General features: G+C 31.6%; 3 protein-coding genes across 6 annotated transcripts; all 3 read left to right on the top strand.

Annotated features, from left to right (window-relative positions):
• Positions 1 to 2000: 2000 nt before the first annotated feature.
• On the top strand, positions 2001 to 4327 carry LOC114395926 (isoflavone 7-O-methyltransferase-like). The gene is made up of 2 exons (XM_028357796.1): positions 2001 to 2817; positions 3857 to 4327. The coding sequence occupies exons 1-2, from the start codon at positions 2044 to 2046 to the stop codon at positions 4160 to 4162; spliced, it is 1080 nt and encodes a 359-aa protein (XP_028213597.1). The 5' UTR covers positions 2001 to 2043; the 3' UTR covers positions 4163 to 4327.
• A 1542-nt stretch (positions 4328 to 5869) lies between these two features.
• LOC114394455 (putative G3BP-like protein) lies at positions 5870 to 12759 on the top strand. Of its 4 annotated transcripts, none has more exons than XM_028356032.1 (9): positions 5872 to 6012; positions 7474 to 7659; positions 8047 to 8341; positions 8426 to 8655; positions 8732 to 8909; positions 9098 to 9219; positions 9318 to 9380; positions 11976 to 12039; positions 12168 to 12759. In XM_028356032.1, exons 2-9 carry the CDS (start codon positions 7474 to 7476, stop codon positions 12410 to 12412), a joined length of 1383 nt encoding a protein of 460 aa, XP_028211833.1. In that variant the 5' UTR covers positions 5872 to 6012; the 3' UTR covers positions 12413 to 12759. The 4 variants fall into 4 exon arrangements, with proteins under 4 accessions (XP_028211835.1, XP_028211834.1, XP_028211833.1 ...); XM_028356031.1 differs by having other exon boundaries at positions 5873 to 6012; positions 9315 to 9380; XM_028356034.1 differs by lacking the exon at positions 11976 to 12039 and having other exon boundaries at positions 5870 to 6012.
• A 4902-nt stretch (positions 12760 to 17661) lies between these two features.
• Positions 17662 to 21922, top strand: LOC114395940 (ninja-family protein AFP3-like). The gene is made up of 2 exons (XM_028357810.1): positions 17662 to 18596; positions 21195 to 21922. Exons 1-2 carry the CDS (start codon positions 17873 to 17875, stop codon positions 21602 to 21604), a joined length of 1134 nt encoding a protein of 377 aa, XP_028213611.1. The 5' UTR covers positions 17662 to 17872; the 3' UTR covers positions 21605 to 21922.
• The last annotated feature ends 960 nt before the right edge of the window (positions 21923 to 22882 follow it).

Below are 22882 nucleotides of genomic sequence, written 5' to 3'. Positions count from 1 at the left end.
ATCTTTAATTAATATATATATATCGTGGAGTAAAAATGAAAAATGATAAAAATACAAACTTTAAAACTATTTTATTAAAATACGAAAAAGTATTATTGCATTTCTTGATTTTTAAGACCTTAAAAAAAGAAAAAAAAGAACGGAGGTGGTATAATTTATAAATATTTCATTAACTTTTCATTTTAATTGAAGATATTTAAGCATTAACTTATGAAATTTACAAAAACTAAAAGTTCATTTTAAATAAGTAGATAATTAAATAAAAATTATAAATTTAATTATACATAAAATTTCGAAAAGCATATTGCTATAAAATAACAAATTAATAATTATTAGAATTATATGAAAATTATAACATAAAATGTAAACTCTGATTTTTGTAAAAAAAAAAAGGAAATTCTGTATCCGATTTGATTCAATTTAAAACAATTCAATCGATTTTTTATTTTAATCTTACTTTTGTCTATTGAAAAAATATTAAATACATGATATATATACAATATATAACTTTTTAAGTAAATATATACTGTATAAAAAATAAATTTATACAACTTGATAACTATATTTATGCATGTTAACTCACATAGATAGTAAAAAATTATTTTTTAATTAAATATATTTTTCATGAATAGGTATAAGTTATCTAATAATTTTATAAATATATTCGAAATAAAAATATAAATATGAGTGGTATTATAAATTATAAATTAAGTTTAAAAATATAAACATATACATAACTTCGGGTTGGATTGGTTCGGATCTATTTTAAAAATCAAATTCAAAATTTGATCCAATTCAATGAAAAAAATTTAATTTTTTAATTTTTTATCCATTTGATTTTCAATTTATTTGGATTTTAATTTTTTGCATTGATTTTTTCAATTTTCATTGGATGAGTTTATGACCACTCTTACTTATATTATGGTTTGTAGAAAACTTTAGCTTTCAACCTTTTGGCTTTGTTCAATTAATCTGTGGTGACATAATTATACACTATTTTTTATCCATAGACATTAAAGATAATATCAAAAAATTTACAATAATTTATAGATATTTACTCAATCAATTTTGTTAAATTTCTTAACATAATTATACACCATGCATGTAACATTTCATTTCGACTAATCAACATTCAACAGCCATAGTTTGACATTTGAGTAGGGATCACGTACGTACGTAGTACGAGACCTGACTCATTTGCAGTTTGAATTCTTCCCAATCACAATCAATATTACAAAATATTTCACTACTAATCTTTGAAATATTACAAGTTTAAATTTCTTTCCCAATCACAATCATTATTTACACGCTGACTAAAATTAATTTACACTAGCAAGTCAATGCGATTTGTATCATTATTAATTGCTCCAAATTAACCTCGAGACCTGACTAATTGAATTCTTCCCCGTAATCTTTGAAATACATAACATAATTAACCCATTCATAAATTTTCTAGAATTTTTAATTGGAAGAAGTATGATTAATTTATGATTTCCATTATGCATTTTTTTTTCTTGCAAGGATTCAAGTTATATTTGTAAAATGTCACTACTATCTAGCTAGAAATTCGCAGTTTAGAATTGCTCATCAATAATTGTTTTAAATCAATATCTAAAACATACCCTAAAAGACATTTTTTCTTATAACGAGTATTTGGTACCGAAGTAACTTAATAATATTCCCTTTCCATTCCCCGTACGTCCAAACGTTTTCTTAAAATAAAAAGGCCGGCAATTCAGTCCTTTTCTAATAACTTTAAAAAAGTCAACTCTTCAAAAAAATACTAAAAAAAATGATATAAGCTCTCTTATTTATTCATATATCAACCTCATGCACTCTAAATATATAGAAAAGATAATTACATTCATTCAAGTTGAGCACCCGTTAACATTCTTTAATATTCATTGCATTTAGAATTAATTGTCCTGGTATACGTATACATTTCATTTAGAATATAATCAATTAGCTTGTTGAGACTTTATATAAAGGGCAGCAGAAAATTCTGAAACACCACAAAACACAAAACCAAATTCACATTCAATTATGGCTTCAAATAATGGCCGTAAAGCAAGTGAGATCTTTCAAGGTCAACTTCTCTTATACAGACACATGTATGCTCATGTAGATTCTATGTTTCTTAAATGTATCGTTGAGCTTGGAATACCAAACATAATCCACAACCACGGTCAACCCATTACTCTTCCAAAATTGGTGTCAATTCTACAAGTTCCACCAAATAAAGTTAGTGGCTTGCAGAGTCTCATGCGTTATCTAGCACACAATGGATTCTTTGAGATAGTCACAATCCATGACAACTTGGAAGAAAAGGAAGCATATGCTCTCACTGCTGCATCAGAGCTTCTTGTCAAAGGCAGTGACCTTTGTTTAGCACCAATAGTTGAGTGTTTTCTTGACCCAACTTTTTCAAGTTCATGGCATCAAATGAAGAAGTGGATTTATGAGGATGATCTCACACTCTTTGGTATCTCATTAGGGTCACACTTGTGGGACTTTCTCAATAAAAGCCCTACACATAACAAATCATTCAATGAGGCAATGGCTAGTGATTCTCAGATGATGAACTTGGCGTTGAGAGATTGCAATTGGGTCTTTGAAGGACTGGAGACCATTGTGGATGTTGGTGGTGGAACTGGAATCACAGCCAAGATTATCTGTGAGGCATTTCCTAAGTTGAAATGCATAGTGTTGGAACGTCCACATGTTGTAGATCAGAACTTGTCAGGATGCAACAATTTGAAATATGTAGTTGGGGACATGTTTAAATCTATTCCCAAGGCTGATGCAGTTCTACTTAAGGTATGTGTAAATTAAACAAAGATTTTCTAAACTTGTTCACAGCTACAGTAAATTTATGAGCAAATTATACTAATCTCAGTCAAGTTTTCATTATTCTTGATTGTTACGAAATTTTTTACATTATACTAACACCCTTTAATTATTTAAAAAACATTACACACCCGGAAGGCTACTCTATATGTTAAAAATGAAAGAAAAGTTGCATAATTTCATCAGCCAAACATCACACATAATTAATGTAATTTAATCTAACTTTAGTTATTCCAAACAATAAATCACCCCAAGCGCTAGTGTAGAAATGTGATGGCTTTGGGTCCACTGTTGTGAATTGCAACGGACTTACAAAATTTAAAAGTCGAGGTAGTTGTGAATATTTGAAAATCTTTTTTCTATACTTCTTACGTTATTTTCATAAATTAATTGAAAACATTGTCTTCTTTCATGTTTTTTTTTATATTTAAATTAAAATATGACATATGATTAGAAAGTATCACACTTTCTAGTTAATTGGTAATTTTTTAGAATGTTTTATATTCGTAAATTTATGTTAAATAAATTTATAACTTACTACATCACATCAACGTGAAACAATTTATGATGATGCATAGACTTAAAGTATTTATTTTTTTCAAGAAAATAAGAATCACTAACCAAAACTCAAATTATAAAGAAATTTAAACTAAAATGTTATATATTAATAAATAATAAAAATATATGTATGCCATAATATGATATTTTGTTGATAACAAAAAATAACATAAAAGTAAATTAAATAAAAAATACGATTTTTTAGATCTATTAAAATTATGTTATGTATTTAATGTAATAAAATATATTATTTTGAATAATAAAAAATTAATGAAGTTATGTGTATTTTTATGAAATATATATCTATATTTCAAGATTATTGTGTATAAAAGTTTTTTGTTTTATTGTCTTTCTGCAAGACTGATCTCATAAAATATCATAAAGGCTCTTGTATGAAGTTATCTATTAACAAATTTCTAATCACCCATCCTTTCTTTTTGTATTCTTGCAGTGGATCTTACATAATTGGAATGACAACGATTGCAGAAAGATATTAGAAAATTGTAAAGAAGCTATTATTTCGAGTAAATGCAAAAGAGGAAAAGTAATTGTCATAGATGTTGTGATAAACGAAAATCAAGATGAGCATGAAGTTACTAGACTAAAGCTCCTTATGAATGTACACATGGCGTGTCTTATTAATGGAAAAGAGAGAAGTGAAGAAGAATGGAAGAAACTTTTCGTGGAAGCAGGATTCCAGGGCTACAAAATATCTCCTTTGACAGGACATTTGTCTCTTATTGAGATCTATCCTTAAATACTAAAATTGCGATCTGTTTAATAGTTAATTTGCATGTTATGAACTAAATAAAGTTGCAATATATATTTATTTGTTAGCACCACCGAAATAGTTTGTTGAAAATCGTGGCAAGAATTAAAAGAAGAATTGATAGGAAATGAGAAATAGAAATCCAACATTTGATTGAATGTGTGAAAGTATAATTTGTTTTTTTTTAACTAAGCTTAATTATGTAACCAACTTTATTATGTGAAATAAGGTGTTTGTTGTTGTTAACGCATCAAAAGTGTATGTTATAACATTATGCAAAAAAACCCAATGCATTATATGTAGTATAAGAGTCATAATCAAGAGCTATACAAAGAAATTTAAACTCGAATCTTGAAATAGAAATTATTCTTAGATCGGTCCAAGAAGAAAAAAGAGAAGAAATGGAATACTATCTTTTGGTAGAATGGAGGAAAACAAAGTTTCACATCTCTTTCGATAATAATTTCAAATTTATACTCATTTTCTCTATGCAAAATAAGATAAATATAAATAGCTTTGTGAATATTTTTTAATCTTAAAAAATTTCGTTGTCTTAAACTTAAGGTATCATCACTTCCGATCCTCCTAAATTTTTATTTGGAAAGAAAAAATTATAACTCTAATTTAAATTATTCATTGTAAATTTAAATTCACACATATATATATGATTTAAATTATAAAATATTTATATATTGGAAATATTTATGCACTATTAATGTTGATTGGTATAAAGTTGAATATTTATTTTGTGTAATGTATAGACTAAAATACTAATTGTCAATAGTTAAAAAAAACTTTACATACTAATTTAAATTATTCATTATGAATCTACAATATAATGATGCGCAAAAAAATCTAAAATATAATTTGTATGTTAAAAGATATTTTTTATTATAAATTTTAATAATATATAATTTGTATATAAAAAACATTACTTATTATAAATTTTAATTATACGAGCTACATACTTATTCTGTATAATGCAAGACTAATATCGTAATTAATTCATAAAATTATACAACAAATTAAATTATTTTAATTTTTAATTTTATAAAATATCATTTACTTAGGAGTGAACAATTTTTTATAACAAAAATTAAAACAATCAAAATGTTAAGTGAAGTTTGCAACGTGGGTGGTTTACTAATTAGAATTTAACTTTAATTTTAATATTTTGCTAATATAAGTTTTGTTATACTATCATTTCATCAAAAATCACTTTAAGCGTAGTTTTATAATAATAATAATTATTAATTAATTAAAATAACAATATAAAAAGTTCTTTTTATATTATAAGTACTTGGATCAGGGACATACATTTTAAGTTGATGGTTTAAAAATCACTTTTTAGATGCTGAATGTACTTTGGGAGAGTAACTTAATTTCATAATATATTCAGTTACACATAAAAGTACATTTATATATTGAATCTTTGCCTTAAAATCTAGCTTTTTAAAAACAAGACTTAAATTGCTTTTACAAACTCAATTTTTGGAGACTTTAATCCAACCCTACATTAGATTAAAGGACTTGTGTAAACAGAACTAATGAAATGATTGGTGGACGTGACACGTGAGAGTTATTAACCTCAAAAGTCAAGTCAAATCTAAGGTGCTTTGTTGGCAGTTTCCCAAGTGGTGAACCTGACGAACCGTATGCAAACGAACCTGACCCAAATGATAACTTCACAGTGAATTAAGCGCTTTCGCTTTCGCACACTCCCTTTTTTCGTGCGCAAGCTGTTCCCGTTGGTCTCTTCCCTCTGCACTACACATTCACAATCCCACACTCTCTCACTGTGCCATCTCTCATCATCTTCGCAATCGCACCCTTCCCAGGTACTCCACATTCTCTCTTTTCTCACTCTCCTCTCAAATGGGTCTCCATCGTTTTCCACAATTTCAACACTTTCTTTCTCTCTCTTCCCTTTTAACCAATTCCTTAATCTTTGTAAATGGGCAATGCCCGTCTTATGTTAACGGTTCCGACAGTGGCATCATTCTTAGTATTGATCAGACATTATTGATTCGACTGCCTTTGTGGCAACTTGGAGATTGAAGTGGAGTGTGTTTGTTTGTGAAGTTTTGTTCTTTGCTTCCAAGTTTGGATTTTTCGTTGTGGGTAATGTTTGATTCGGTTGCTGGGAGCGTTGAGCTCAAATGGGTGTTATTTGTTTCGTGCTATGAGTTCGGTTTAGGGTTTAGATTTGAGGTTTTTGTTTCTCTTTGGATCTGAGGTAATGTGCTTGAGACTAGTACGGTTATACAATTAGGCTTTTTGATTATTGTTTTTCGTTGGAGTGTATGTGTTTGGTTATATGATAGATTAAGATGACCTCCCTTAATTTTGAGAATGTGGGTTGCTTTGTTGTCGTTTTCTATGTTTCTTCTCTCTTAGTTATATTCTGTCTTTCTTAGTTTCTCACCAGTTTCTCTCGCCGGGGGAATGGACACTAGTTATTTTATTTTTGAACTTTTTTTTAATTATATTCAAGATTAGTCAAAACCAATTTCCATCTGTGTTATGTGTCTTCAACTTTAACCGTGTTCCTTTTCTTGCATTCAGTATTATAGGGAACACTGTTTATAGATTATATGAACATTATGTGTTACTTGTTTTTATTAGTTTTTCAAGTGGTCATATAATTGAAAAATAATGATCATGGTCAGTTACTGAAGCATAACAAGTCTTGGATTAGCAACTACTTTAAGTATGTTGAATTGTTGATACCTCCAACTTGGTAAAATTAATAGGCTTTACTTAAGGACTGCTTCTAGTGTTCAAATCCCCTCAGCTTTATTCTAGCTAGCAGATGAGTATTAAGGTAGGTTTCATCTTCTAATACTTCTCCCTGCCTTGCGTTGTCTTAATTTTTCTCATCCCATTGTGAACAATGGATGAATATTGATTGTATGCACCTACAGCAATTATATGGTTCATATCTCGTTTACATCTCTCTGTGGTAATGAGTATCTTGACATGGTGATCTTAAAGATGTTATGCCTAGCTGAGATTTGTTGTATTTTATTATTAATACATATTTGAACTTTGAACATATGGATTATGTTTATTGAAAAGAACTCATCCTTGTTCTCAACAACAACAAAAGCCCTTTCTCAATAGGTGAGATCAATTACTTAGATCAAATGACACCACTGTGTTCCGTCCAAGAGCATTAGAGCAATTCTTTTGTAGAGACCATTTAGATCTAAATGGAATGTGATATCTAGTTTTTTACACTTTTATGTGTATCTAAAATGTTCTTGCATTACAAATATTGATCAACTGGTTTTGGACAGATGGCTCTGCAAACAGCTACTCCTCCAACTACTCCCAGTGCCCAAGTTGTTGGTAATGCATTTGTTGAGCAGTATTACCATATTCTTCACCATTCGCCGGATTTGGTCTATCGGTTTTACCAGGACTCTAGTGTGATAAGCCGTCCTGATTCCAGTGGTGTGATGACATCAGTTACGACCATGAAAGTAAGTTTCCTGGTACAAAACTGGTGCTCCGTTGATTTTCTAAAGATATTTCATCACAGAGAACAAACATTGTAACTTGTAAGATGTAAAGTAATGCCACCATTTGATATCTATTATAATTCATTGCTATTGAATTACAAGTTAAAACTGCTACATGCTCATACTATCCACTAGACTTTAATGCACTGGTAATTCTTTTTTCAACCCTGTTCATGTTCATATTATATGCTTCATGCAGCTGATGGGTTATACTTCTATTTCCCTGTGTTTTATAGAGTTGAGAAGATGAAACATTATCCATATAGATTTTATTGTGCTTCTGTAAATATTTAATAAATATATCTTAGGATTTCTGCTGATCTCTAAGTCTAAGGGTTTATGGTGCAGGGCATTAATGAGAAGATTCTATCACTAAATTTCAAGGAATTTAAAGCAGAGATAAAGACTGCAGATGCTCAAAAATCATACAAGGAAGGAGTGACTGTTCTGGTGACTGGATGCTTGACTGGCAAGGATAACTTAAGAAGAAAATTTGCGCAGTCATTCTTTCTTGCTCCACAAGACAATGGCTATTTTGTTCTGAATGATGTTTTTAGGTATGTAGAAGACCATGAACCATCAGAACTGCCTCCAGTTACTGGAGATGGTGATGCAGCTGCTGTTACAGTAACACCAGAACCAGGCAAGATTATAATTCAAAAAATTTGTATCTTCTCTTTCAAAATTTATTCAGGAGTTGGATTCATGCTGTTCTCCTTCTTTACAGAACCCAGTCATTTTGCTGATTCTTCTGCACCAGACCCCACAAATTCTCATGTGAACAAAGGTCAAACTGTTGCTGAGAATGCTTATGAGCCATCTAATCACCATGAGAGACAGATACCTGTTGAGAATGTCGACAATGTAGAACCACATTTTCAGTCAAATGGTAATGATGATTCTCAGGCCACAGAATTGGCTTCTTCAGCTCAAGAGAAGAAGTCTTATGCATCTATTGTGAGTATTGCTAGAAACCTTTCACTTACAAGCACTGTTGTTATTAAGTTTTCGAAGCTTATTAGATTTGTTGTAGGTGAAAGTCCAAAAAGAGGGTTCAGTTGCAACTAAAGTCTATGTGCCTACTAATACACTAAAGTCAGGGCCTAACAAAACTGAGAACAAGGTAGTTGAGTCAGTAGAATCTACTGAAGTGTCTGAAGCAGCTTTGGATAGTGTTAACAACCCTGAAAGTAGTGATGCTCATGAGGAAGGTACATGTTCTTTGTTTCAATTTTCACATATGTCATGCTTTGGTATTGTGTTTCAAAGTCTGGAGAAAATGAATTTTAAAGCAATATATCATTTTATTTTTGTAAGTCATTAAGTTGGCTGCTTGTAACTCAGCCAAATATTTTTCTTAAACATATTTGTTCTTCTAATAAACAAATTCTTCTAACAGTTGAGGGGCACTCCATTTACATTCGAAATTTGCCTTTAAATGTGACGGCTGCTCAGTTGGAACTGGAGTTTAAGAAATTTGGGCCCATCAAGCCAGGAGGCATCCAAGTCAGAAATAATAAGGTGATTATCAGGTCAACAATGCATTCAAATTACCCTTATGCTTTTTCTTCAGTCCTAATGAAGTTTTGTTGGAAACACTTTATTTGTTGTCACAGCAGCAGGGATACTGCTTTGGCTTTGTTGAGTTCCTATCTCTAAATTCCATGAATAGTGCAATTCAGGTATAGTCCTCATCAGTGGATAACTTAGATTTCTAGAATTTTGGCTTTTAATCATGCTAGTTAATTATATTTCTTCTGTCGAAGCTGCTTGCTAATTTGGGAGTAATTTCAAGTTGGATGTTGTTGTATATATAATTTATAATTCTGTCACTGCTCTCAATATATGGTAATGATTTGGCATAAGAATTATATATAGAAAATTATAAAAAAAATTATCACTTGAAACTTAAACGTATTCTCTTGTTTACATAGTCTTCTATTGACACAAACCTCAACCATTGCTGCATCTAGTTGTCTGCCTACTCAGCTCCTTTATAGCTGATTCATATTCTAGGTAGTGCGTTACTTCTACATCTAGCTGGTGGCAGTTTCTGTACTGCACTTGCTTGAGGTACTTGAATAAGTTGTATCCCTTATTTTAACTTCAGTAAATGTATTATTTAAAACAATAACAGATCTTTAATCTGTCCTATGCTAGTACTGTCTAGTAATATCTTGGTTTAGTGTTCTCAGGGTTTTTTCCTTCTTCATGTGGTTTGCTATGGCATCTAATTCATTTGCCTAACTATTGGAATTTGGATTTAGTATTTGCAAAAAATATTATGAATAATAAAATGATATTTTCTTGAGAGTAAAGAACCACATGTGCATAACAAATAAAACCTGAAACATTTTATATTTTGTGGAAGAGTAAAAGAAATTGAAAAATGTATGATAGTTTAGACAATTGTTGGAAAGTACATATCTAGGGAAAACATATGGTACTTTTAATTTATGGATCCATTAAATTAGAAATTAAAGCAAAATGACAATCCAATCATTTTGTGCTGAAATAAAATTCTTGAAGTCTTTAAAGTTCAATTTTAATGCCTAAACTGTATGAGGATGGTGCTGTGTTTTGAATTCTCAGTACAAACTGAATTTGAGATTCATACTATTATTCCAGGGAGAGGGGCGGGTGTAAAATGTCCAAACTGAAGTTCCCCAATGTTAAGCTGATGAATTCATCTTGCTTTCTCCTTCTGCTATTTTTGACGTGTTTCATGTTTTACTCAATTTAGTATTGTGCTTGTTATCTTTTCTTCCCTTCACTTAATGAATGCACTTTACTTTAGGGATGGATATGACATGAAATATTAAATAAAATATTACTGTTCATCAAGTACTATCCATTGTATTCAAAATTACTGTAGCTGTCTTTCCAATCTTTGTTCCTTCCCATCTTCCCTTTGCATTACTTCCTTTCATTAATTACTTTGTGCAAAAGAAGATATCCTACCTCACCAGAAGTTACAACAATCATTCGTCAGCCAGCACTGAAACTTCAAAGGTAGTTGTTGTACTAGTGTTAGACATGTGCTTCCTAGCCGACCATACAGTAGACTAACGTAGATGAGTGTCAGCTACCTAGAATGGATCCTTACTTAACTTCCAATTGAGCAAGCTTTGAAGTTATTTTAACGGTTGCAACTTGTGGCTTTTATCCAAGCCTTCTGATGAATTTAGCTCCTTCAGTTTATTTTAAATTTTTTATGCAGATTTAGGAATGATTTAACCAAATTTGGTACTTCAGCTCATTCTGCAAATCACAAGGCACATGAAACAAGAAAAAAAAAGATTGTTTTAACTCTTATCTATGAAACTAACATTTTCACTGGATATCAAGGGGGATTAGTCTTGGGTTTATGGAGATAAAATATATTTTCCCCTGTTATCTATTTAATTGCCCAAAAATTAAACAATACACGCAATTTCACTTGTGTGCATCTGACCTTCCCAAGCCATTGGAGGTTGGGAGTCTTGTTCTATCATTTGCACTTATTCTCATAAATGCCAATTCATCTTGTGTGTATTTTTTAATTTTTGGGCAACTAAGCCCTGGTCCACTGTTTTTGAACCCTACCCCTTTCCCGCCTTTTGTTGTATAATTTATCTAGAGTCCTTTCAACTGGATGCATTTTTTGGCTTTTTTTATCCCTTATTCTTGTTGAATCTGGAGCAGGATACATTTATTGATGTAACAGTGAAGTTGCTGGTCGTCCAACCTGGGGAACCAGCTTTGAACCCTGGGTTCAAAATAAGTATTCGTTTTTGTTCTGGTTCAAATCAAGGAAGTTGAAATATAAGCCCATAAATAAATTGAATTCAAAATTCTGTGTCATCTTTCTTTAATATAAGGGCCTAACTGGGTTGGTTGGACATATACAAGCATTTAGAACAGACTACCCTTCTATTGAGAATAGAATTCTGACCATCATTAATATTTAGTATGCTAGCTGCTATAATTTTTACTGTTGGTCACATATTACCTGCAAATCTATGGTTTCCACATTTTCTCCTTCCTTGTCTCCAAAGGGAAAGAGTATTATATTTAGGCCAAATGGTCAATGGAATGGAATGCAGCATGATTTTCCAGCCAGGTATAACAGTCGACTGGTTGTTGTAATTTGTATTGCCCCATCATAATATACATAAATTTTTATATTATGGCTGAAGTTGTCTGTGTTTTGTATATGATTCCTCATTTGTTACTTATTGATGTGAAAATCTTCAGATCTTTGTTCATTATTTAAGACAGTTAGTTTACTTTCTCAGGCTTCGCCTGTTCCGATTGGGGGGCGTCAAGCTGTAGTTGAGATAAAGAGAACCACTACCCGGGGTAATTTGAAGTTAACTATTACAAATAAAATTGTTGTCATTCATTCAACAGAACAAAAAGAGAGAGAACCAACTGATTTTATATTAAGAGCTCCATGATAGTTGACAATTCTGTTTGGTCTCTTTCAGTTGGCAGTGGCATTAACAGTACTGGAAGACCTAGGATCCCACCTGGTAGGGGTGGGTTACGAAATGACTCTTTCAGGGGTCGTGGGAATTATGGTGGTGGTCGGGGATACGGTCGAAATGATTATGTAAGCCGTGGCGAGTTTTCTGGTAGAGGTCATGGTCATGGTCATGGAGAAGGTTATCACCAAGGGAGAGGGAGAGGTGGCCGGTCAAGTGGACAAAAACAAAATGCTGTTTCCAACTGAAATACTGGATGATTTTTGGGAGGTTGTTCTGAGACCCCCTTTTTTGGGTCAGTCACAAGCATGGATATCCGTGGAATTATCATGTCACCCTCAACCTTCTAAAGGTTCTCATGTTTCTTTTACTGCATTTGCACAGTTGTAGTATTTCTAGTTGTTATTGCTATGATTTTAGTGGGATGGTAATGATCAGGAATAGGTATAGTCTTTTCTTTTTTAAAATTCAAACAGATGCTATGACTGGAATTGGCAGTAGGTTAACCATCAGTCCTTTTTTATTTGTTGCTATGATGCAACATTTTTATATCTAAGTTGAGATTTTAATTTAAAAAGGGTTATCATTGGTTCCATTTTTTGCTTTTTATATACTTGTAAAATCTAGGAATGACTTGGGTCAAGGTTTTATGTTTTTTATATGCTATCTGTCTGGGAATGCGCTGCAGAGGAAGAATTAAATGGAAACTGGGTGAATAACCAAGAGCAAGAGCTGTTAAATGTTATATTGGTAAAGGGTGAAGATAATGTGGTAAATGGTGCAATAATTATTTGCATTTTAAATTTTAAAAGCTGTTTATTTCCAAATGGACTTGACTTGAAAATTAGACGGGAATGCAATATTTGTTAGTTGGATTTAAATCGGTCATATCTCCTCAATTACATACTGATAGTAAAAAAATGAAAATGCTGATTTGCATGCAATATTAACTACTATGAAAATTCCCAAATTAATGGAATGGATTGAATGCATTCAACAGGTTGGATATGGTATGAATATAATAAGTAGGAAAGATCTATTGGTACATGTATATATGGCTTATAATGTGAAAGAAAAATATCAATGTCAATACTTTTTCTAAGTTTGATGAACTCATCCAATTAGTGTCGAAAACGTTTTCGTCAACCACATGACGCAAATTTATAGGCCCAAAGCAAGCAATTTTAGTACCATGCAAATTGTGAGGAATTAATAAACTCACGAAACAAAGCACAACCTACGGGACATAGATTTTAAGTTAGCGCAAATTAAAAATTTATGTAATGTTTTATATAAAAAAATATTATTATTTATATATTCTTTCCATCTTTCTTTTTCTTTTGTTGAATATTTTTTTTAAAATGTTAGCAACATACTTTTTAAACTTAAATATGTATTTGGTCCCCATAAGTTAATATTTTTTTATTTCTTTTAAATTTGTTTTTTTAATTTTAGTTCATGTAAATTTATATTTTTCTAATTTTAATTCTTGGAATATTTTTTTATTTTTAGTTCATGTAAGTTTATATTTTTTCAATTTTGATTCCAGTAAGCATGATTTATGTAGATTATATATAAAAATTAGAATTTTACATTAACTAAATGAAAAAAAATACAAACTTATCAATACTAAAAAAAAAAAATTTACAAGAATCAAACTTACAATAACAACAAATAAAAATTTACTGACTTAGATGCATCAAAAACATATTTTAATCCACTTTTTATTATTGTATAAACAGACAGACTTTATTCACAAGAGTATATTAGCACTTCTCATCTTCTAAACAAACCAAAAAAATCTGGCTACTTGAGAGAAACGTCATTTTCATTTTTAATTTTCTACAACTACTAGTAGCTTTAAAAGGAAGTAAAAGGGATACAGCAAAGCAGGGACGGGTGCGTCCATAAACAGACACGTGTCCAAAAGTCACGTCACTCTGACACACAACGTACGCTTTTCTCACCACACTCACGTTAGCCACGTCACCGCCTGTGTGCAACTTGGTCCTCTCCCAGGGACGCGTGGCACTCTCCCGCTGCAGCAGCGCGCTTTAAAGAAAAATAAAATATAAAGGTATCTTAAAATATTGCTTAAAAAATTTAACAATAAATATTTTTTTATTAAAATACTTAAAATTATATTCTCTGTATTTTTAAATATTTTCTATGATATTAATTATTCATAATAAATAATTTTTTAGTCAATGCTATAAAAACATCTATTATTAAAAAAAAGAAGGTGCAAGTTGGCTCTCCTCTGTGGTGGCCCCACCACCGGGATCCGCTGATAATCCTCAATATGATCTGCTGCCGTGTTGTCCGGAGATTCCTTATCTGTCCCACAACTCTCCTCCGCCGTCCGATCTCAATCATTCTGTTCTATACGTACGGTCCACGTTTCGGTACCTCATTTTTCTGTCACACAACTTGCCATTTAAAATCAGTGAGAAAGTGAAACATATATGTCATTATGGTTGGTTTGGTTGGGAATTGTGGGGTGCTTCAGCTTCTCTCCCTCCCACCCCACCCTAGCTTTGCTGCCCTTCTTTTCTGTACAATCTCTTTTTTCTTTTCCCACTTGGTAAGTTGGTATGTGTGTATTTGAATAGAAGTTACAAACTTATTTTTAAGGCAAATATATATTTACAAAAACATTATTATTCTTATTTTTACTTTCAATTCACTTTTATCTGTTAGATTTGTATAGAACTGTGTGCACTACATTTTTAATATAAATTCAAATACACTAAGTATGCTCTACAACTTAATTATTATTTTCATTTTTTATTTTGGAATTTATATTAATGAGCCTTTGGTAGAGAAAATTTTCTTTTTGGTTTGAATATTTTATCCATATATCTCTTTTTTTTGGAAATAATCCTATTCCAAGTTCGATCAAATACTAATTGTAAATACCTTTCTTACTGAAATTTGGACAGTGTATATTAAGTTCCTCAAATTTGGACAAACTTTATAAATCATCTACAACACTGTTGCTTATATAAATTACTTAGATATTAAACGTGTTGTTTACCAAAATTGTCACTAAAGCATTTGAGGAGGTGTTTTTTATGCTAGTGACGTTAAATAATGTCGTTTTATTGTTTTTATATCAATAAAAAAGGTAATTTTTAGGTCTAGTATAAGAGGAATGCAAGAAAAAATAAGTTAAAAACTTATTTTAATAATCTTGAAGTGATATTTTATGTAAAGTTCTTAAATTCCTGTAGTATTTTAAGGTGTAGAAATAATAATCTATTTAAACAATCTTGTATTATAGACATTCTTAATTAGTTGGTTTAATTTAGAGATAACTCATATAATCACTAATTAGGAATAAAAAATGGACTATTTTCAAATTGTGGACATCACAAATCATTTTTTTAATTCGAAGATGTAAATTAAACTTCATCTAATTTTGAGATACTAAAAAATATTTTAAGTTATTTTTAGAGAGCTTTTAAGTTTATGAAAACGAAAAGTAATTTTATTGTAAAAAAATGCTAAAACTTTATGCAATAGTGATCATTTACAATATTACACATGAATTGTCTGATCCTAATAGCTAATCTACTAGAAGCAAAACGTGAAGAAATATATCATAAGTCGACACACTACCCTAAATGGACCACACGTTAATATATTTTGTTATTCGATTTGAACGATGTTTCTACAGTACAACAAATTCATGTAAGCAATCACTTAAATATAATTCAATGAGAACGGAACCTAGCTTGAACGGAATTATCAATACTTGGGGATCGTGATAATAATGCAAAATAAAATAATAAGAAAGCTGTTGCAAATTGACAATAGAAAAATTAACGAATACTCTATACCAAGTGTTAATGATAAATAATTGATTTATTTCTATCACATCCATGAAAGTCATATGATTGATCGATTACACACAATAGTGTGTGGGATACTTGATAACACAGGTCAGGATGTTTTTCATACGTAAGAACTCAAGAATTAAATTAATCTATTTTTTAACTTTTTTACCATAAACAAAACATGAGTGTTATGCATAAAAAAAGTCTAGTAATTTTATTTAGACCATTTTATTTCCTAGCACCCATTTCAAATGTACATCCAATTTTGCACGATAGGGTAATGAAAATTCCTAAAAAGCAACCAGTCGCGTATTGTATACGTCAATTGTTATTTAGCTAATAAGATGGTGAATATTGAGGTTTCACGAGTAGTAATTTCTAATATTGTATTTGAAGTCGTTGCTCAAATTCTCTGTGATGTGCAATTGAAAAAAGGTTCCTATTAATGATAAAATTGCTCTGGACTTGAGGTTTTGATTGAGTGAAGGGACTGTCGTTCTCAAAATTGGGACCATTCAATGGTATTGCAATATGCAAACCATTAGAATAAGTTGCTAGTGGAGAGACACTATGTGTCTCTTTACATATTTTAACTAAAAAAAAATAAAAAAATAAAAATTAGAAGCTAAAAAAAAAACTAACATGAAAATAATGAATAGTTGTTAATTAAGACAGTGGTAATAAAAATTTAAAAAATAACAAATAATAAAATGGTATAGTCAAATATATATAAAATGAAAATATTGTTTTTATTATTAATATAGATAACTAATAACTGATATAAAGGATCGATATGAGATGATAAGTAATTTATTTTGTTAAAGAAATGATATAATAACCAATTAGCATTAGCCTAATAATGGAATCAAAAAATTTGAATTCAAATATAAATAAATATTAACTAATTTTTATTTTATTTAATAATAGTATTCCTATCATGTCTTTTATGTAATAAGATTTTATTTTTAAAATTATTTATTCTTATTTTATAAATATTATTATGAAGAATATTTAAAAAAATTAAATTTTTTAATTCATGTGTGTGGATAGTTAAATTTATTTATATTTAAAGCAGGACGTATCACCTTATATAGCTTATATGTTGGAATGGTGTGATGGTTGGAGAGAGAAAAGAGATAAAGTAGTAAAAAATTTAGAATCCAAATAGAGATATATCTCTTATAGATATCATATGGATATATATGATATCAATAACAACAAAAAGATCATAGATGATATGAAAACTGGGGCTCATTATTCTTATTGATGTGAATAGATAAAAATAAAATATGATTTTGTTTTCTCATTTTTTTTGTGAGGAAAAGAAGAGTGTGGGCAAGTTATCGTGTGTTGTAGTCTAGTCATAGCCAATATGTGTCAGGCTGTCATTTCATCACGTGTACCTTGACTCTCCCCATTCACGTGACACGTGTCTATCATCCAAACCCCTCTCCTAGTCCTACAACACTACAAGACAAACCACTAACCAACACCACTCGCCTCCTACGCTCCTCTCGCCGCGTGTCCCTCCAAAACCCCCCTCATTCCTCCACGTGTCGCCCCCTTATCCCCTATACCCATTTCCGTCAATTCACACCCCCCCATTCCCCTCTTCGCCTTTTCTCTCTCCTTTTCCCTTTTATCTCAAAAATTCTTTTTTTTTATCCTTTCTCTTTCTCTCTCTGTCTTTCTATATCCTCAGCAACACACTCGGAAAAATGTAGAACAACTAGAATCTTTTGTTCCAAACAAAAACGTATGAATTGGTCGGTTTTTCTCCGGAGTCGTCTTCACTTTTCTCCGAGTTTTTATTATCATCATCTCTCTCGTGTCCCTGTCCCCATCTCCATCTCTTAGTTTCTTCTTCAAATGGCAGAAGTTGAAGACATAGACAACCCTCATCACGACCACCATCATTACCTTTCTTCTTCTACAACACAACCTCCAATGATCAATTTCCCGCGAGATCTGTTAAGAACCTTCGTGGGAGTGAACAATAATAACAATAACAACAGTCAGCACCACAATTTGCCTATGCCAGTGGTGAAGTTAGAGGATGAGAAAGAAGAGCTGGAACTAAGTCTCGGCCTTTCGATGAATGGTAGATTTGGGGTGGACCCTACAGCGAAGAAGATAAAGAGAACAACCTCGATACCGGAGTTTGTGCGCGACGAGGAGATGGGATATGCTGCTGCGATGGGGTGCACGGGGTCTCTGGTGAGGGCGTGTTCGCTTCCGACGGAGACGGAGGAGGAGTGGCGGAAGAGGAAGGAGTTGCAGACGCTGAGGCGGGTGGAGGCACGGAGGAAGCGCTCCGAGAAGCAGAGGAACATGAAAGCCTTGAGAGAACAACAACAGAGGTCCGAAGGGAGCAATCCGGTGGAGCAAGGTGCAGGGGGGTACGGTGAGGTTGCACCACCCTTGGCGAGGACCGTGTCGTTGACCGCACGTGTTTGTGGACTCGGCTTGAATGGGGACAGTGAAAAGGAGAAGAAGGAGAAGAGAAGTGGAATAGCGTTGCCACCTCCCTCGCCTTCACAGGGTTCCATTGGTTCTTCCGGAATTTCAGAAGCTGAGTCTCAACAGGGTCAAGGTAATTTAATTACTAATAATTACTACTATTTTATTTTACCCTCTTTTTTTGTATTTGTTAATGCATTTGCTTTCTTTCTTTCTTTCTTTTGTTCTGGTTTTTAGTCCTTTTCATTTTTTTTCTCTCTTCCTGATTTCTGTTTTCCTTTTATGATATTTATTAGTATCAATCAAGCCAGAAAAGTCACAATTTTCTTTACTTTCTTTTTCTTAATAATTTTCAACTCTACTGAAGAATTAAATTTAGGAGAAGGCAAGGAAAGCTTCCTGACTAACATTTAACGGAAATATATCTCATATGCAAGAAATTGGATTTGACACTTCTCGTATGCCAGATCGTGTCTTGTTCCTTACGAGTTTAACTTTTCAATTCTATGGCAATGAAAATTGAATTTACTCTTTTTTTATATATATATATTTAGATCGATGCTAATTTTGCATGAATTGATCAAATGAGTGAGTTTTTGGATTTTATTGTATTTGTCACATGGAGCAATCACCGACCGTGTGATTCACTGTCAGAGATGTCAGATCCTGTCTGCGCCTCGTAAATATTAATCAAAATTTGTCTTGGTTCAATTTGGCAATTACTATGTAATTGTTGTAACAACAGAAGGTTTCACCTGGGAGTATTATTATTTGGGTCTTGCTAACCAGCATTAAGAACATTAATTAGTATTTGTCTTATTATTTGAGTTGGAATTGGAATTTAATTTTAAGATTAGTAAAACACGTTTCAAGATTAAACACTTCTCAGAGTTTGTGGATTTGTTTCAAGATTAAACACTTCTCAGAGTTTGTGGATTTTATTAGTTTGTTAATCGGTAGTACATGCTACTGGTATGTCTTATGTGGAAAAATAGCATCATCTAAAAATAAAAACCTCATCCCTACTTGGCTAGTATGTAAAGTAAAGCACTTCACCATGGTCCTTTGTGCGTTCGGGGAGATTCTTATTATTTTGAGAAGTCTCTAAAACCTGGACCTAGAATATTGAGTTACATGAAACTGGAGATGAACATATGTATAAATATTAAATAAAAGGAAATAATTTTTTTAACCTGAAAGAAGCAGTCAGTCTACTACTTAAGGATTTCAATTTTCTTTGCCCTAGGCTAGAAAAATGATTAGGATTAGTATAAGAGTTTGGATCCTCTACAGCCGTGCAGCCTCTCCAGCAAAATACCTACCTTTAATAACCCCAATAAAAAAACTTTCTTTTTATATTTTCACCTTTTATAACCATCAGGTATAAATCCTATAGAGGAAGGATGATTGCAGACAATCTGAGTGCTTTAAACATTATTTGTCATTTAGTATCCTGATGATAATTAGAATGATAATCGACAAATTGATAATATTTTTGAAGGAGACAACTAGTTTAGGTAAAACAACTTTTACATGAATTACATGCTCAAACAAAGCTCATTGGTACTATAGCATATGTATTATTATTGTTATGGTAAAACTAGGTTTATGGATGAGAGTGCTTTCAAATCAATAGACAATAGCTATCTCTTGGAACATGAATGTTAAAAAACTTATTGAAGTCCTCCTTTTCTTTTTCTTAATAATGCTCATTTAGAGCAAATGCCGTTATCTTTTTCTTCTGTTGGATTCTGACCTCAATACCAAACCCTGTGCTTGTGAATACTCCTTTGGAAAATATAATGATGGCTACTCCATAGTAAATATAACCTCTAAGAAAGGGTTGTGTACAATTGCACAACAATATCTTCTAAGTGTCTCAGAGAAGAATTCAGAAAGTTGTTTTCCAACAGATCTGTTTATTAAATTTGGTAAGTTCAATTGTAAAAAAAAATACACTTAGCATTCTACTGAATTTTCACTTAATCTATTAAAATATTGAGGAAGTCAAACTTGTTAATTATCATATTATGAAAATATTGAGATAGAAAAATGTATTTGAGTATTATGTGAGCCTGTTTTCAGCTTCGTGCTCTGTATATTAGGTTTGGCAATAGTAGGCTAAAGTGTGGTTAAAAATTTTCACTAAAAACTTTGCTTTCATAGTTTAACGACTTAAACATTACAGAGAGCGGTTGATTCTTGTTTTATACAAAAAAAAATTGTGTAAATATGTTAATAATCATGAAAAGTGCAACTTGTTTCAAAGGTATGTTTACATATTTGTTTTTTCAGTTGACTATCGATATATTGCCACCAAAATGTCCAGAACATTAGTTGAGTTTGGACTTGAGTAGGCATTGTTTTGAAGAGTTACAGCATTGTTTTCTTACAAGGATATTCTGTGGACTCAATTACATTGTTTCACTTATCTTGATTCATCACTTCTAGCAACTGAGGTTATGGATGGTTGCTCAAGTATATGTCTCAAAGCAATCATACTTGTAATCACAAAAGTATTGTAATTCATGAAATGCTTTGTCCTCTACTAATCATGCTATATATCAATTGACAAGTTGATTAATCAACACTTATAATATGATCTAATTACTGTTCTGTCTGCAAGCTTTTAACTTTTTAATCAGTGGTGGTGACAGAAGTGGATTACATGATTTTTTTCGTGGGGGTATCTTTAATTAATTTTCAACTGATGATTTTTGCTACACTTCAGGAACAACACCTATGGATGTTAGAAGCCCTACTAGTGCTAACTTGTTGCCAGACAGCGAACTGAAATCACCAGCAGGTGTTGCTGAGAACAACACAGGCAAGAATGCTGCTGCTGCTGCTGCAGTAACAATGAGAAGTCAATCTAACAAATATTCACCACCACAAAGCAGAACCAAAGACATTGTGAGGAACTTGTTGGAAGACATGCCCTGTGTCTCCACCAAAGGAGATGGCCCTAATGGGAAAAGAATAGAAGGCTTTCTTTACCGGTATGGGAAAGGTGAGGAAGTGAGGATAGTATGCGTTTGCCATGGCAGTTTCCTCACCCCTTCCGAGTTTGTTAAGCACGCCGGTGGCGGTGACGTGGCAAATCCATTGAAGCATATTGTTGTTAGTCCAAGCTTTTTGTGAGGCCAAGAGAAAGAACCAACCAAATATGAGTGATCAAATTTTTACTCTATTGGTTCCTATGTTCACTCTTGAACTCACCACCTCTACTTCTAATCTGCATGTTATGTTCAAATTCTGTTCATCTTTTGAAATCGTAGAAATTATTATGAAAGAGTCTGATTTCTTATTCAGGTATTTTTTTTTCCCATTTGTTCTTATTTGACATTAGAACGCAAGGGGCAATGATACTTGTTAGAGTTTGTTAGCTAGTTTTCTGTTATCTGTTAGTTTTCTACCACTTAATTTAGTACTTCAGTTTTTATCTTCCCTTCTGGTAAATTGGTGTTACATATATTTTTTTTGGGGTTACATTAGTGTATACACTTTAAATTAACAAAAACTAGCAAAAGGCCAGCTTCTTGTGTTTTTCCCCACTCAAATGGAATGAAATTATTCAATGAAATGAATTAGAAATAAATGAAATAAAATTGGTTATTTATCCGACTACATATTTAACAGATCCAAGTGAAGATGCCTGATTATAATCTTTAATTCTAAGGACAGTAGATTGTGCATGTTTAATAGGAATATTTCATTCACTTTCGACTAAAATATATTCTTATCTCCAAAATTATGAAAAACAATATTTATTCTTTTAAATAACCAAAATTTAGTCTGTAGTGAAGAATTAAAAAATTATATATTATTTATTGAATGTAAAGGTTAAAAAATTCTAGGAAATAAAACAAAAAAATATCATTATATTTTTAGAGCATCTTTTTCTTTGTGACTAGAGAAAAATTATACAATTTTTTTCTCACTTCAAATTCATAATATATGTGCGTGTGGCTGCGTGTCTTCATTTTGCAGTTTAAGGAATTTCTTATAAAACAATTCTCTTGTTAATGGAACCTTATTTTTCTCTAACTAAAGTCAAGCATGAAACGGTTCTCTTTGATATGCATGAATCTTGTCTTAATCTGCTCTTTGATTATTCTATTCTGAAATTTTACTGTGTGCACTTCAGATTGATCTATTTATACTTGCCCAGTTGATTCATGAAAGATGACTCATTATCCATCCACCAGCATATGTTAACCCAAAGTGCAGAGTAGAATAAATGCAACAACCCAAGGCGTAATTAATTTTTCATGATTTTCATATATCAGGCAGCAGTCATATAAAGATCAAGTTTGCTGATAAGTGCTAACCATGAAAATTTCTTGTGTCATGGTCATATATCAAGCTGGACTGAGGAAGATAATATAAGAATAGGAATATTACGGATATTATGAAATT

This window comes from Glycine soja, chromosome 18 (assembly GCF_004193775.1).
Source record: "Glycine soja cultivar W05 chromosome 18, ASM419377v2, whole genome shotgun sequence".
Lineage (NCBI taxonomy): Eukaryota > Viridiplantae > Streptophyta > Magnoliopsida > Fabales > Fabaceae > Glycine > Glycine soja.
This window is presented reverse-complemented; position numbering and strand designations above follow the sequence as displayed.